General features: G+C 45.0%; 1 protein-coding gene across 1 annotated transcript in view; it reads right to left on the bottom strand.

Moving 5' to 3' along the window:
* The window catches only part of APOH (apolipoprotein H), a 410334-nt gene that overhangs the window by 194084 nt on the left and 200447 nt on the right, over window positions 1-15803 (bottom strand). The window contains exon 3 of the mRNA XM_086930939.1: window positions 4214-4310. Coding sequence (XP_086787065.1) covers window positions 4214-4310 — 97 coding nt within the window. The remainder of the gene's footprint in view (window positions 1-4213; window positions 4311-15803) is intronic.

Below are 15803 nucleotides of genomic sequence, written 5' to 3'. Positions count from 1 at the left end.
ATAAATTTTGTGAAGATTATGTTCAGTGTATTTTATTGTGACGAAAATCCAAGAACATTGCATTTGCACCTACACACACATATGTGTTGTAGCACTGAGTGGTGTGAGGGTGTGAGGGTGAGGGGGTGTGAGGGTGAGGGTGAGTGGCTGTGTGAGTGTGTGAGGGTGAGTGAGGGGGTGTGAGGGTGAGAGTGTGTGAGGGTGTGAGGCTGAGTGATGGTGAGAGGGTTGTGAGGGGGGTAAGGATGAGGGGGTGAGGGTGAGTGGGTAAAGTTTGGAAAACAGGTTCTGGGTTGGAGGGGAGATTGTACCAATCAATTGCAGTGCCGTGTAATCTACGCTCTCTGTCATAATTTTCTTTGTCACTTACAGTATCCCCTTTCCCTCGTTGTTAAATAGCTAACAGTATGAGTGCATCAGCATTGTTGCAATGCCTTGTGCACTCCTCTTTTCTCACACACCCCTAAATAAGGTGTTCTGTAATTGGTTACCGCTGGAGGCGTTTGGTAAAAGCCAGTGGAGTGACTCCTCCTGTCTTTAATTAACAGAGCGTTGATCAGCTTCGCAAATTGAATTCTCAAAATGTTTTATTAGATTTAAAAGTCGCAACTCTATATTGAGAAGAGAGAGAGCTGGACTTGTGGGATAGTTACATGGGGAGGTGTGAAATGTAGTTTTAATCAATATGAGGATGTAAAGGGAGATGGTATGTGTTAGTAGGTAGTTTAGATGGGTTATAGGTAGTGTGAGGGGATAGGTTTTTGGTTTGGGGCACAAAAGAGAGAAGCAAATTATATTAAAGGCTATTGCCACCATTTTTAAAACTTAATATGAAGCCTAATTTACCTGCTCCTTCACATTCCGCAGAACATGTGTTTTATAATATAAAGTAATAAAAAAAAGTCAGCATCACTGCATAGTGTTAAAAGGTTTCTGCGTGTTCGATAGGAAGAGCTCTTCTCCTGTACTTCTACAGGCTGTGAACTCCAGACGGTAAATGTGTCTTAAACAGTGTAAATAGCCCTAGACCACCACATGTTGGAGTGAAGCTTAAATAACTTTAGAGACAATGTGGCAGATTTACCCTTTTTAACGGTCAGTGGAGAGAAACTTGATTTGGCCAGAATAACACGTTGTTAACCAGAGGCCGTGATTTTAACTAGATGTCTACATTAGTGATTCAGGTGAGGCCTCACAAACTGCTTGATCACAGCAATCCCTATAAGAAGTGTGGGACCCCCTCCAAGCTCGTTGTTGCGGAGGCACTCGAGTGAAAGCTAGGAGGGGGGGGGGGAGAGGGTGTGTGTGTGGAGAAAAGAGAGTTCTGCCCCTTAAGGGACACCGGAGCACTTTGAAATGGAAACAGTGCCTGGAACGATGAGGTTGAAACACAAACCCCGGGTGATGACCAAATATGCCATAGGTCCGCTCCTGTTGCCTCACAAACTGCGTCTTGATCACAGCGTGAAACAAGAAGATTGTGTAAAAAAACAAGATTGTGAATGAACAGAAGTGATAAGGGTATGAAGGCGATAAGGACCGATCTGGAGCCAGGGAGAGGTACCTACTTTTGAATAAAATGTCGATGAAAATGGAGAACACAATCTCCCTATCATAGGGGAAACTTCTAATAGGGTATCAGAATTCACTGAATGTCTGAACTATAAGGGTTCCAACTAAAGGGCCAAATGTAAATCAATGTTTCGGTATAAAGATAAAAATGGAAAAAAGGTAGTGTGAAAAAAAACCCAGCTAATGATTAATCCAGTAAAGGTACAAAATAGATGAGTAAATGGATACTTGCTTCAGGGAAACATACACTGAGACGAACAGGGCTCCATAAAAATAAAGGGCCCACCAATAGCAGATGAGTCTATCAAATGTCTAGCTGCAGATTGCTTGGAGCATAGTCCTAGGATGAAGTAGCCAAAAAGGTCTGTCCTACGAAAAATCTAACTGTACAGCCATGACAAGAGTGAAATGAGTCACAGCTGAAAACATAACGGCTGTGGGTGATTTAGGCCAAGGATGAGAGAACGGTAAAAATCTAAAAAGGCTAACTGCTTGAATCCCTGCAGTCAAACAAGCAGACGCTGACTACGAACCTAACAAGACTCACCTGGAAACGATACAGGACCGCAGGACATCAGGAAAACAGATTATATACCAATCGCTAAGTCCGACAAAAGGGGAACATCGGAGTACAACTAACAGGGAAAACGTACAAAGGTCCAGAACTACTAGCAGAGAAGCTATGTCGGAAAGGGTCATGAAAACGGTCGCCATGTTGGGAGAAAGGTGTTCGATGTAGACCTGATAGATCTTGGGGGCCAATTACAAAGTCCAATCTACTGAATGGGAGAATAGACAAATACGGAAATGTAATGAATACAAAGAATATATGAAAAGAAGATCAATAAAGCGAGATGACCTACATAAGAAACTACGGGAAACAAATAAGTTATATTGGTGCAGAGATGGAAATACCTTTAGAAATAGGAAAGACGAAAGCGCCATCAAGTGGCCAACTGAAGGATTAAACCTAAGATGGATAACATTGAAGTAAAAGTAAACCAGGGGTCAAACAGAAGAAAAACAAGAGCGGCCGGGAAACTGAAAGTACGGCCGGCCACCGGCCAGCCATGAATAATTAGGGGAGGAGAAGCCGCACAGCACACGCTGGGAGAAGCCCTTTGATGTGCTGTGCGGCCGTGAAAAAATGCAATTAGGAGGGAGGGAGGGAGGCTGATGCGCGTGCTTGTTTGGTCACGTGATTCACGTGAACTTAAAGAAAACCGCACCAAGAAGCCCTTGGTTTGACGAGGATTTTGAGCACTTGAATTCTCGCTCCGCTCAATGCGCTTGCGCGCATTGATAGGTCGCGAGACCTAATAACAGTCCCTCACATTTTGTACCTGGTGGTTTAACTTGCACTGATCCCACCCATTAACCCACAATTCTCTCCAAACTGCTTAAATGGCTAAAATCGCACATTTTTTTGACATTAATGTTACATAATCTGTTGGTGTCCAAACTTCTCCTGACAGATACATGAGGAATGCATGCATTTAGGCATTTAAGGTTTTCAGGGTATTGTGGGAAAAACAACATTATCAATCGCCACAAGGCACACCTGGAATCTAGGTTTTCTTAAAGTGTGGGTTTGGTACTTTTCTCTAAGTGGTGGACGACGGGGCTCAAATACAACATCTACTCCCATTTCCAAGTTAAATCATGTTTTTTTGCAAGAAATGTTGATGTCTCCAAATTGCATTTTGGACCTTGCTGTGTCTCAGCTGCTAGTCCTACCCACACAACTGGGATACCATTCTTAGTGTGAGATGTGTGGGAACACTAGATGGTAGGAAATTTGTGGATATTTGGAAATTCCAGAAATTTCCCTCACAGTAATAGAAGGAAAATGGATATTTGTAGCCAAGGCTTAAGGCTTCTAAGGATGTCTAGCTAAGGAAATGTTGTGAGATCCACACAAGCCACACCCCTGTGGACCACTGGGTGTCTAGTTTTCAGAAATATCTAGGTTTTGTAGGCTTCCCTGGGTGGAGGTTGATCCCAGGCCAAAATTCCTCAGCTACCCTAGGTGGTAGAAGATTTGTGGAACGCCACAGCTTCTGGAACTTTCACTCACCGAAATATGAAGAAAATGCATGCTTTTTACCAATGCTTGAGGTTTGAAGTGCACTGTGGATAGGGAAAAGTAGGAAGAATGGACTACCTCTTAGAAAATGCCAAACTTGTGGTTAAAACAATGTTTTTGTTACAGCTCTGCTTGTTTCTGAAAATTGGGAAGATGGTGATCCTACCACAGCAAGCCTTTCATTGATGCCCTATTTTTAAAAAGCACAATATTCCCATTTTTCTCTAAAAATGTAGCTATGTTTTGGCTATTTTCTCAGTTCTCTCTAGGGGAATCTACAAACCCTGGGTACTTTACAATCTCCAGGATATTGGAGAAAAACGACACACATTTGGCATGGATATCTTATGAGGGAAAAAAGTTGTGATGGCGTAAATGCAAAACACCCCAAATAGCGATAAAAAGGGCAAGCACTGGGGTGGAAAAGCCTCAGCAGAGTTTATGGGTAAAGGTGGTTACACATCTTAACAAACATGTTTACCATACTTTTGCATTCAATAGAAGAGTTGTTACAAACAGTGACTGATGTATTTTGCATTTTGAAGCTTGTCTTACCCCATGTTGCATGAGAATTGAATCCAGTTCGGATATGTCAGTGACGTGTGTTCTATGAATCCGTTTTCCAAATTCCCAGGATAGGGGCATGATCTAGCTGTATTTCAAAGAAACAAATGGATGTACATTATATTTCAGAATGTATAAAATGGAATACTAAATCTATTTTTCAAACAGAGAAGACATGACTTGAAATATTCATTCTGAATTTAGTCTTTATTTCGATAGCACTGATCATAAAAGACAATAAATATTTACATCATCAAAAGTACATGTATAAAATCCATTTCTCTACAAGACTATACATAAAAGTAAGATAAAAACTTGGTAAAAGACAAGCAGTTTATACATATGTTAAAAAAAACCTAAGTAGGTTATTTCCCCTTAAACAAAAAAAGTAAAATCAGTAGAAGCTAAAAAACTATTCATGGGATACTCTGCACACGCAGGTCCCAATGCTGGTACTAGGTATAATGGGCGATGAATGACCGGGCTGGGGTAATAAGCAGAAGACAGAGTCTAACTAAGCACTGTCGCAGTCTGCTTACTTTCGATCCTATGTCTAATTCTCGACACCCATCCTAAAAACTTCACTATAGCAATCACAATTGCCTCTTGTGTGCTGGTCTTCAATAATCGCAGAGGGTAGCACTTGACCTGATGCCCAGGTTCAGACATATAGGTTTAAGCCATTTGATCCTTGGGGATCTATATGCTGGACATACAAATAATATGTGAGGGATTTTTTCATCCATACTCTGATAGAGTGGGCATTTACTGTCTTGAGAATGAGGCCAGGTTTTGGTGAAGACTTTGGTCGGTAATGTTCCTATCTGGAACTGAAAATAACGCTTCCTGTCAATGGACTTGGTTACAAAGTCCCAGAAGTCTTCATATATGGGTTCCGGCTTGTGATTCAAGAAGGTACTGTTCAGAGAAGATAAGTTGGTATGGGTCAAAATACCAGATAAATTAAATTATGCCACCCACAGCCTGGATTATATACAGAACTGTTGTTATAGCTGATCACATGATTTTCCCTTAAACACTTTAACTCACTTTTCACATCTCACCCTGTTTTCTTTTTTCATATTTGACACTATCTATTCACCACTCTAAGATGGCCGCCACACGTGATCACGTGACCGGACTCACTTTTCCGTGGAATTCGCGCTTTTAGTCAGTTCTCCAAATGCGCTTTCACCATTGGTTCGTTTACACACACCGCGATGGAACCTGCTTGTGACACCTTGATCTGCAGCTAACTGTAAGTTATCAACCTCACTGTAGTGGCGCGTTCTAGTGTTGCACGTCACGTCGGCGACGTGACGTGCTGGCGGCCATGTTGGGCTGCGCGCGCACCGCGGGCAGAGAGGCGCGAAGAGCCGGTACGAGCAGCACAGGCTCGGCGCTCTTTAGGGGAAATATCTAATAAATAAGCAATAACCTTCACTGTGGCTGCAGCGTTTTCATTGGGGGTGAGACCTACATTACAATGGCGACACCACGTGCACCGCAGTGCAGGACAAATTATGGGCCAGTGGAGATACCACTCTCAAGGAGGTGTTGGTCATCGTCAAAAGAGCTGAACTAGCACGCAGATGCGCAGAAGCAACGAAGAAGGAAACAGCGCCCAGTGTCATGGTGAACAAAGTGGACAACGAAGAGCCCCGCAGAGACTACCAGAACAGGAGGTCGTCAGAGAAGGGACCCAGCAAATGGCAAGGCAACACAGGCCCCCCGGGAAACAAGTGGGAAACAACAGGAAGCCATGTTACAGATGTGGGAGCTGGTCGCACGAGGCGCACGACAGGAAGTGCCCAGCATTTCGCGCCAAATGCATGTATTGCGGAATAATCAGCCATTACGAGAAGGTATGTCGAAAATAGGCCTCCAAAGGCACGGTGAGATACGTCGGTCAAGAAAGCGACGAACAAGAAGACGGAACCGAAGAGAAAGTCGTGACGGTACTCTGCATCTACGACGAGGTAGTGAGTATGGAGGGCCAAGTCCAGAGTGTCGATGGCAGAAGGACAATGAAACCGGTCCTGGAAATGTCGATAGGAGGAATTATGATCAACGTGGTGGCCGACACAAGCTCACCCTACACCATCGTCCAGAGAGCGGTATGGGAGGAGAGATTTGCACCGCATCTAGGCCCAGAACTTGAGAAGCTGGACATCCGCCCAGTCACATACAATGGGGACCGCATACCAATGGCAGGATTCAGGCCATTAAACTTTGAATTCAGAGGCCGGTCCGCTTACTGCAAACTCTACGTGTCAGAGAAGGGCCCCTCGGTCCTAGGATGGCTCGACCAAGGCGACTTAGGCATCAAGTTGGATCCTGGAGGTAAAGAGAAAATTCTACTGACGGAACTGGAAGCATGGCCAGACCTCGACAAATGGAAGAGTGAATACCCAAAAGTTTTTGAGGGCACGGTGGGAAGATTGGAGAAATTTGCACATAAAATCATTCTGAAAGAGGATGCCGTGCCGGTGGCCCACAAAGCGAGGAATGTCCCTTTGGCAGTGAGGGAAGCAGTAAGGGATGAACTTCAGGACTTAGAAAGGAAAGGGATCATTGAGCCCATCACGTGTGCTGAGTGGCTGGCGCCCCTGGTGGTGGTTAAGAAGCCCAGTGGCAAGGTCCGGCTGTGTGTCGACCTGCGCGAACTGAACAAAAACATAGTGGTAGAGAGATTCCCCTTACCCAGAATAGAGGAGATGCTGGCCAGCACCAGGGGAATCAAATGGTACTCCACCATAGACCTGACTTCAGCCTACCACCAGATCGCACTACACCCGGAGAGCCGCAAACTCACATCGTTCATCACCCCATTCGGGTGTTATCAGTTGCGCCGCATGACGATCGGGCTAGCCTTGGCGGCAGCCGTATTCCAGAAGCTGATGCACCAATTGTTCAAAGACAAGTCCGGCGTCCAATACTTCCAGGACGACATTCTAGTGATGGGGCGAGATAGACCCGACCATGACAAAAAGCTCGGGAATGTACTAAAGATCTTAGAGAGTAAGGGCCTCACAGCAGAATGGACCAAGTGCCCGATCGGAATGGAGTCGGTGACCTACCTAGGACAAGGGAGAACAGTGCTGACCACTGACACCAGCGATAAAGGACTCGGAGCTGTCCTCATGCAAGACCGAGGGCAAGGAAGGTTGGAAACACTAAGCTTTGCATCCCGCACGCTGAGTGACACAGAAAAAAAGTACAGCGTGATCGGAAAAGAAATGCTGGCGGTGGTATGGGCTACGACCAGATTCAGACAGTTCCTATGGGGCACAAGGTTCCAATTGAGGACGGAATTTAGGTACGACGTGGAGTATATTCCAGGGAGTAAGAACAGAGTGGCAGACTATTTGAGCAGAGCAGCAGCCATGGAGCCGAGCGAGGAAGACAAAGTGGGAACTGAAGAATGGGTAGCACTCACGGAAGACCAAGAAACCACCATCAGCGACCAAGAATGGAAACAGGCGTATGAGGAAGACCAGGTTCTAGAAGAAGTGAAATCACGTATCACCAAGGGATGGCCTGACAAGAGGCGGACCCGCGGGGAACTCACCCCATATTTTGAAGTCAGGGGAGAACTGTCTATAGATGATCAAGGAGTATTTGTATACAGGGGAGAGAAGGTCATTCCCCCAACTGGCATTATCCCCAAAATACTGGACGTACTCCATGAGGGACACCTGGGAATCGGTAAACTGAAATTGAGGGCCAAGCAAAACTACTGGTGGCCAGGAATGGATGTAAGGGCCGAGAGACATGTCAGAGAGTGTCCACGGTGTCAAGGCGCAGATAAAACACTCAAACTGCTGCGTCCAGCACTGGGCAAGTTTGACCCCCCGAGAAATCATGGGAGGAACTATCTGTAGGTATACTAGGCCCGATCTTAGACGTACACGGAGTCCAGAAATACGTATGTGTCCTTGTGGACAGATATTCAAAGTGGCCGGAATTGAAGATAGACGAGGCGATGGACACAGAGACCATTGTAAAATTCCTGGCCGACACGTTCGTGAGGGAAGGCATCCCAAAGTCCATCCTCAGTGACAATGGACCCCAATTCAGATCAGAAAAATGATCCCAAGTTATGCAAAGGAATGGCATCATAGCGAAGCACACATCCATTTACCACCCGGCTGGGAACGGTTTAGTAGAGCGTTTCAATAGAGTGGTGATGGGGCCGGTTCAAGCGGCCATCTCCGACAACAAGGGCTGGGAGAAGGAGATATGGCACATGGTGTGGGCGTACAGGATCACCTCCACAGGGACCGGGTATAGCCCATTCCAGATACTGAGAGGCCGTGAACCATTCACCCAAGACAATCGGGCGTGGAAAGAGAAAACAATAATGAGCGAGTGGTCCCCAGCAGTGGTGCGAGCCAATCTGGAGAGAGCACAAACCGTCTACACCAAGCACTACGACAACCGGAGAAACGTGAAGCACACTGGATTCGTAATAGGTGAATGGTGCGAGTAAAGTTGGCCACGCTGCAAAGGAAAGGAGAGAGCAAATACAGCAAGCCCATGCAGGTGAAGGAAGTAATGGGCAGAGCGGCTTGCTGAGCAATGGAAATGTGTGGTCGCAGGACCGCATGGCGAGATGCAACAAGATTCTATGCTGGAACAATGGTGGAACAGACGTAGGAGACGAGGAAAGAGGAACTGTCCAACAGGAACATCGAGAGACAGAACCTGATGTAAGAAGAGAACAACAAAAGGAAAAGACTGGCGAGGCCGACCAGGAGCAAACGGTCGGAGAGGACATGAGTGGAGGAGATGGAAGCACGGCTGCGCTAGGAAGCGGAAAAAGAAGCGAAGGAGTGGCTCCCACTACCCCGGTACGACTGACCAGGAGGGGTAGAGCGGTGGTCAAGCCAGCAAGGTTCAGAGACTATGACATGAGTGGCGAACTGTAAGTTGAACTGTTATGTATTGGGAAAAAAGGGGAGATATGTAGTGGCGCGTTCTAGTGTTGCACGTCATGTCAGTGACGTGACGTGCTGGCGGCCATGTTGGGCTGCGCGTGCACCGCGGGCAGAGAGGCGCGAAGAGCCGGTACGAGCAGCACAGGCTTGGCGCTCTTTAGGGGAAATATCTAATAAATAAGCAATAACCTTCACGGTGGCTGCAGCATTTTCATTGGGGGTGAGACCTACATTACACTCAGTTGGCCCTTTCTGTTCTTTTTCCGGCACCTCGAGGCAAACTAATATATTCACACTTTTCACTTTTAGTCGTTGACCATTTCTGAACCTATGGACTCATAATTACGAGCCACCACCTATTGGAGTGACGATCTTTCTTATCCCCATGTAAGTCTGCTTTAGTGACCTTTTTTACTACAGTTAACGCTGTTAGCACGTTAACACAAGCCCGTATTCACTTCTCACTTTTTATTTAACTCAGAGACGCAATTTTATTGAAGCACGTTGTAAGTTTAACTCTTTCAAGTTTTTTTGTTTGTATTTACTTTGAGGCTCGACTAATATGTTCACTTGAATTCACTTTTGCTGTTACCCCAGCACATTTCTGTTTTTGATCACCAGTCTTTTACTGCGACCTTTTACCTTTGGAAGCACTCGAGTACACTTTTATTTAAGTACTTTTCAGCACGCTTTGTCCATACTGTCGGACACATCTATCATGTTTTGTGAAGGTTATTTGGTTTACTACTTATATTACACCAGATATACTATGATTGGCAAGCACTTATATGTTGCGAACAGTTGACTCATGCATGTGTGCACATGATTTGTTTCAGTAAATTGTAAAATTGCAACCTGCATACTGAGCTCTAGAAGATTAGCGCATATTATGTTTTCTGGTTTTGTTCACAGATTATACCCCTGAAGAAGGGCACACAGCTGCTCAAAATGCATCGTGAGTTATTTTCGCTGTAAAAATATTTTTATAAACACGATTATCTGAAACGCTTATCAGATTGAATTATTGAGTAATATGAACAAACTCAATAAAAAACTCTTCATTAGAAACATATCCATTTTGGATTTGTAATCAATTTGTGGACTTTAACTTTATAAGCTTTTTAGAAGCTCACTGCTGTGCACCAGGGGACAGCCCCTAGTCAGGGGTTGCTATTGTGTTTTCAAAATACCAGATCTTATCATAGTCCAGTATGCTTCTTTAAACACTTTTTGGGGTGGAGAAAATTATGTAGAGGGTCTTCCCATAGATGCCTCATGCCCATATTCACCAGGGTGCTTTTCACCTGTTTTAACCATCTGATCTTGTGAGAGGTATTGGCATCTCTGATGTCTTTAAGAGCTAGGGCATAGTGGGCTAAGTCCGGAGTGGACCAAATTCTTATCCAATAGGCCCCCTTTGTGGATTGGGAATTTTTGGGGTAGTGTTCCCTTGAGCCCCCCAGCGAACCTGCGCATAATTGGATTCATGCAGTTTGACTACAAGCTGCAAAAGTTAGGGGGGAAGTGCTAGGTCACTCAGTACGGCCCAGAGTTTATTTCGCGGGAACATATCGAAATCTGCCTTGAGATCTACAAAGGTGGCATAAATAGTTCCACCCGCTAGTACTACAACACGCCAATCAATTGAAACAAAATAAAAGACTTCATCAATTGTTCTTACGAGGGCCCTGAAACCTGCTTGGAAGGGGGATAGTATGTTGTACTCTGCTATCCATATCTGTATTCTGTTCAGGACCAATCTAGCCATAATCTTTTGGGAGGAGTCGATTAGGCTGCTAGGCCTGTAGTTACTGGGGCTTGAACGGTCCCCCTTCTTATAAATAGGCAACATTGCAGCCCCTCGCCAAGAGTCGGGAATGGGAGCTCCTCTGGCAATCGTGTTCGCAAAAATCAAAATAAACTTGAACCAATTGTCTTTATCGACTAAAAATAGGTCCACCAGGATGCAGTCAGGACCAGGGACACTTCTCTTTGGGGCTAAATTCACAGCTGTTCCCACTTCCCTAAGGGAAAATAATACTGATGTGTCTACACTTGGAACTAAAAAGGATGGTTTATTCTCAGCAACAGCAAATTGGTTCTCAAAGAAAGATACCCATTGATCTGGGGCGATGTGGTTTGACGGGACTCTACCTTGGCCTCTTCTGTCCCAATATACTAGCTGCCAAAGTTATTGCATGTTTTTCATTTTGCTAGCTTGCAAAAGTTCCTCCCACCTTTGTTTATTCCATTCCTTTTTAGGTCTCACCTGATCCAGCGCATGCGCTGGCCTTGGCAAGACATTTAGTAGCAGCTTTTAAAAGTGCTACCAAAGCGGCCACCAGCTTACTGTCACGCGCACAAGCACGCGCGCTGCTGCGTGCGTATCCCTAGCGTGCTTTAGCGCATCATCGCGCTCACTTTCACTTTCAGAGTGATCTCAATCGCGATGACTTGCTTTCACGGCCGCGCTGCGTTACTTCTACTGCTGCACAGCCAATGCTTGTTAGCTTTGCTAACGCTTCCTCAAATTAGTGTGAGGACGTACTGATTTTCCTGCCCTAAAATTCCTGTGGAAAGAAAGGTAGATTTGCGTAAAATAATGTTTTGCATTCACGTTTGTTCTGAATGCACTTATATGTGTAGCAGTTGTTTTCTGAACATATATTGCAAACGTACTGGAGTCGCCTTTTAAACTTTTTTCTGTCTAAAATCTGAATTGCGCTCAAACAAATGCAGCCACCCAACATCGAAGAGAAGAGCCCCCAGGAGCACGGAGTGTGCATCCGGTTCCCTGCCCCCCCCCCACCCCTCCCAGCTGACTCACCGGATGCCCTGCTGCCTTCTTTCTTCCTCCCATCTGACTGAGTGTCTGTGAATCCTTGCTGCACACGGTTCGGACGTTTCATTCTCCATATAAATATTGTGTTTGGTGGTAGGGATTACAGAATATTCTCCCTGCACTTTTGCTTTTTAAGCTAATGTGTTTTTAATATCAGCTCAGTCTACTGAAAAATGTGTAACCGCTCCACACCCAGCACGGTTTCCCGCCCAGTTTTACTTGTCACAGGTCTCTGAATTAAAATTTCTCGGATGTCGGAATGCGAGAAATGCAGCTGCTTGTCGCGTTACTTTTTCAGTATGTTTGCTTAAAAGTCTATTCGCTTCTTGTGAGATATAGTTGTCGCTGAATTTAAGGTTCGAATGCTGAGAATGTGGGCAGTTTTGGTTTTGTTTTTACCTGTAGTATCAGAAAGCTCCAGTAAAGCAAAGTACCTTCCTTAGAGTGTTGCATGACCTCTGAACTTAGAAAGGGCAATGCACATTGTGCCTTTTCTCGGCCAACAATTAATTAATGATTAATGACCATGTTTGGAAGCATGTAACACAAACCCAACCATCATTCTGAATTTCCTTTACTAGTCTGAATGTAGCTATTCACTTTGTCCAGCTCTATCCACTGAAGGGCCCCGCCATTTTGCTTTTCATTCAGCAGGCTTGATCTGTAAAATCTGTTCATGGTTAGATGCCTGGTGTTGTGGTTGGTTTTCTAGGTGGTCACCAGTGGCTCCAGTCTCCGCTCAGCTGGAATCTTTATTAGGTGGCATAGGAAGTGTCCAGTCCTTGTTTTCTACTCACTGCTGTTGAGAGGGCGATCTTTTGACATGTACGATCATGCGATCTCCTGATAATAAGAATTCTAAGGTTTGTGCAGAAGCAAAAGAGGGAGTGTCATACCACACTGAGTTCCTACTGTACACCCTTGTGCCTCCTTCCCACATGCCTCTCCGTGTTCCACTCTGCATGTTTCCTCGACTTCCACCCTGCTCCCCCACCCTCGCACATCCACCAGTGAACCTGCTGCCTTCGCCTGTCTCAGAAGCGCAGTTGTTCGCAGTCCTGCGTGCCCTGCCATCGTCGGTGTTTGTCCGGGGCTTGCCCCAAACTCCAGACAGACAGGAGTGCCAGACTCTGCTCAGAGCCTGATCTGCTGATCCCGACCCCTTTCAGATCACCAACGGCTTTGCTCTGTTCTCCAAACTCGAAAGCTCAACTATCGCAGCCTGTTCTGTCTGAATCAGCTGGGAGCTGTGGATGGGGGGTGTACAGCCAGGCGAGCGTGTGGACACAGAAGGCATGGGCAGTGCGAGGTTGGATGTGGCACAAGGATCGTGGCCAGCCTTGGTATCTAGGCCATAGGCGGGCAACACTCAACGCGCCATGCATGCTTTCCCTTTCCAAGCAGCACAGGACAATGGCGGCACTTCTTTAAAATTAAATAGGTCTCTCATTTACAAGAGTTTGAGCTATTGTCATTGTAAATAACAATGCCTTTTATTTTTGTTAATTATCAAAACAGATAAATCAAAAGCATTGTCATTTGCAATGCAAAAATCTTAAACTCTCGCAAATGTGAGACCTATTATATTGCAAATGCTTGTTTGCTAATGCTTGCATGGATTTATACTGTTTGCATGATGTTCTTATCTTGCTTATATCATTGGTTTTTATAGCCCTGGACAGCTGCTTGTATGCTACTTTGCAAGCCTTGTTATACCAGTGGTCATGCTTTGATGAACATCTCTTGGGGGTTTTAAAAGGTTTGAAAAAGAAACGCCTAATGCATTAGTTTGATATTAAGATTGATTTCATCCTGACTATTATGTTTTTGGAGACGATCTAGTGAATTCGCCAACTCAACTTTCATGTTTTCAAGGGAGATTTCGTTCTCAACAACACGGGACCATTTGATCTTCCTCATATCATTACTGATTATAGCTTTAGCGGTCACTGTTACACTGAGGGCAAAGATGCTTCATAGACTGGGGCTTTTGAGTTTTAGAAGCAGTGGATAGTGGTCACTTTCGATCCTTACACAGACCTTCATATCCACTAATGATGACCAATGCTCTATATTAATAAGGATATAGTCTATACGACTGATTCTCAGGCCGTTATTGTAAGTATGAGATCCTAAACGGTCAGAGGGTGTACGGCCATTTGCTGCCCTCATTTCCCTCTCTTTTCTTTTTTTTTTGCAGAGATTTATATAGCACGAATAGACCCGAACCGAATCGGGTATCAGAGCACTTTACATAGCACCAGTTATGTTACACGAGGACACACATTCATTTTAGGCACGAGGAGATTAATTGATTTGCCCAGAATCACAGGATGTTTTTGGCATTGTTACAGAGACTCGATCCCAGATCCCCAGGTCCGAGGTCAAGCGCCCTAGCTGTTAGGCCAACTCCTCTCCCGAAGCAAACAGGTTTGGTTTGGAGTGCTGCCTCAGTCCGCTTTTTGATTGGAGATATTTCCAGTTGGGGTATATCGCACTGGGCGTCTTCTTCGGCACTAAGGTTGCTATCCTCATAATCCAAAGGCTCAAATGTTTTATTAAGGTCCCCTGCTATGATTATGTTATTCCCTTCACCCAATCTATCTAAGAAACTATTTAGGTCAGTGACTGTCTTAGATAACCTGCTAAGCCGCTAGCATATACATTAACTATAAGTAGGTTTGGGGATGTTTAGGGCTAATGAGTATTGCCATACTATCTTTATTATCAATCTCCATTTCCACTATCTGAAATGCAGAACTCTGCCTCACTCATATTGTTAACCCTCCTGAGGGTCTGCCGTCATGTCCACCTACTGCTAATTTATGAACGATTAAATAGCCAAAATGATAAACCGGAGCTAGTGCCCAGGTCTCCTGATATCCTCCTATGATTTCCTGTGTTTCTATAAAATCTGACCAGTCAAGTGATTGAGTCTTGTGGGTCAACCCTGCTATGTTCCAGGAAGCTATTCTCATTAACGATGTATCTTGTCTGTATTTTTACCTGGGCTAACCTCAACTGTAGTACCCGTTTTGAGACTAGAACATGATTGCATATTTGGCTAGGGATATCTGTTTGGCTAGGGAGTACACTCATTGGTAGTGTTGAGGTCCTAGGCAGTTCAACTGCACAGTCCATCCAATCAAGGCCAGTGCTAGAGGGACGTCTTATACGGGGGCTTTCTACCCCTCCAGATTGAATGGCTACTATGGATCTATTTTAGGGGCATCAGTCAGCTGAAAGTCAATCTATGTTTTGAAGAGACGAGACCCCGGTACACATAGGTTCTGGGGCATTGACGGGTATGTGAGAGGCAAAGTCAGCAGGGTCCAATTTCAGCCTAATGTTTGTGTGTATCATCTGAGATGTTCTTAGGTTGAAAGCCACCAGATTTTCTACCAGCACTGGGGAGACAAGGGTAAGACACACATATTCGGAGTTATTATCCTTGGAAGAATATCTTACAGCGGAGGATATATCCTGCCTGATTATGGATGAACACTTACGCACATGTCTCAACCACTGTGTGCACTTGTTGGTCAGGGACTGCTCATCCTCCTTGATTAAACTAGGTCAGGATTTTGGAATGTTGGTTAAGAAAATTTGGGACTCAGAAGATTGAAGACAAGATTTATCAAAATTGCTTACTCTTGCAGGTAGAATTACCCTGGACTGATCAGTGGGGGGGGGGGGGGGGAGCAATATGCATTTCTCTTCTGGTGTATGAGTTGGATAATCTATTCACTCTGTTCGCTGGCCCCTCAGTGATGACGAGATTCTGCATAATGTTTGGTGC

This window comes from Lissotriton vulgaris, chromosome 7, assembly GCF_964263255.1.
Source record: "Lissotriton vulgaris chromosome 7, aLisVul1.2, whole genome shotgun sequence".
In the NCBI taxonomy this organism is placed as follows: domain Eukaryota; kingdom Metazoa; phylum Chordata; class Amphibia; order Caudata; family Salamandridae; genus Lissotriton; species Lissotriton vulgaris.
The sequence above is the reverse complement of the archived record's forward strand: the minus strand, read 5'-3'. Positions and strand labels throughout refer to the sequence as shown.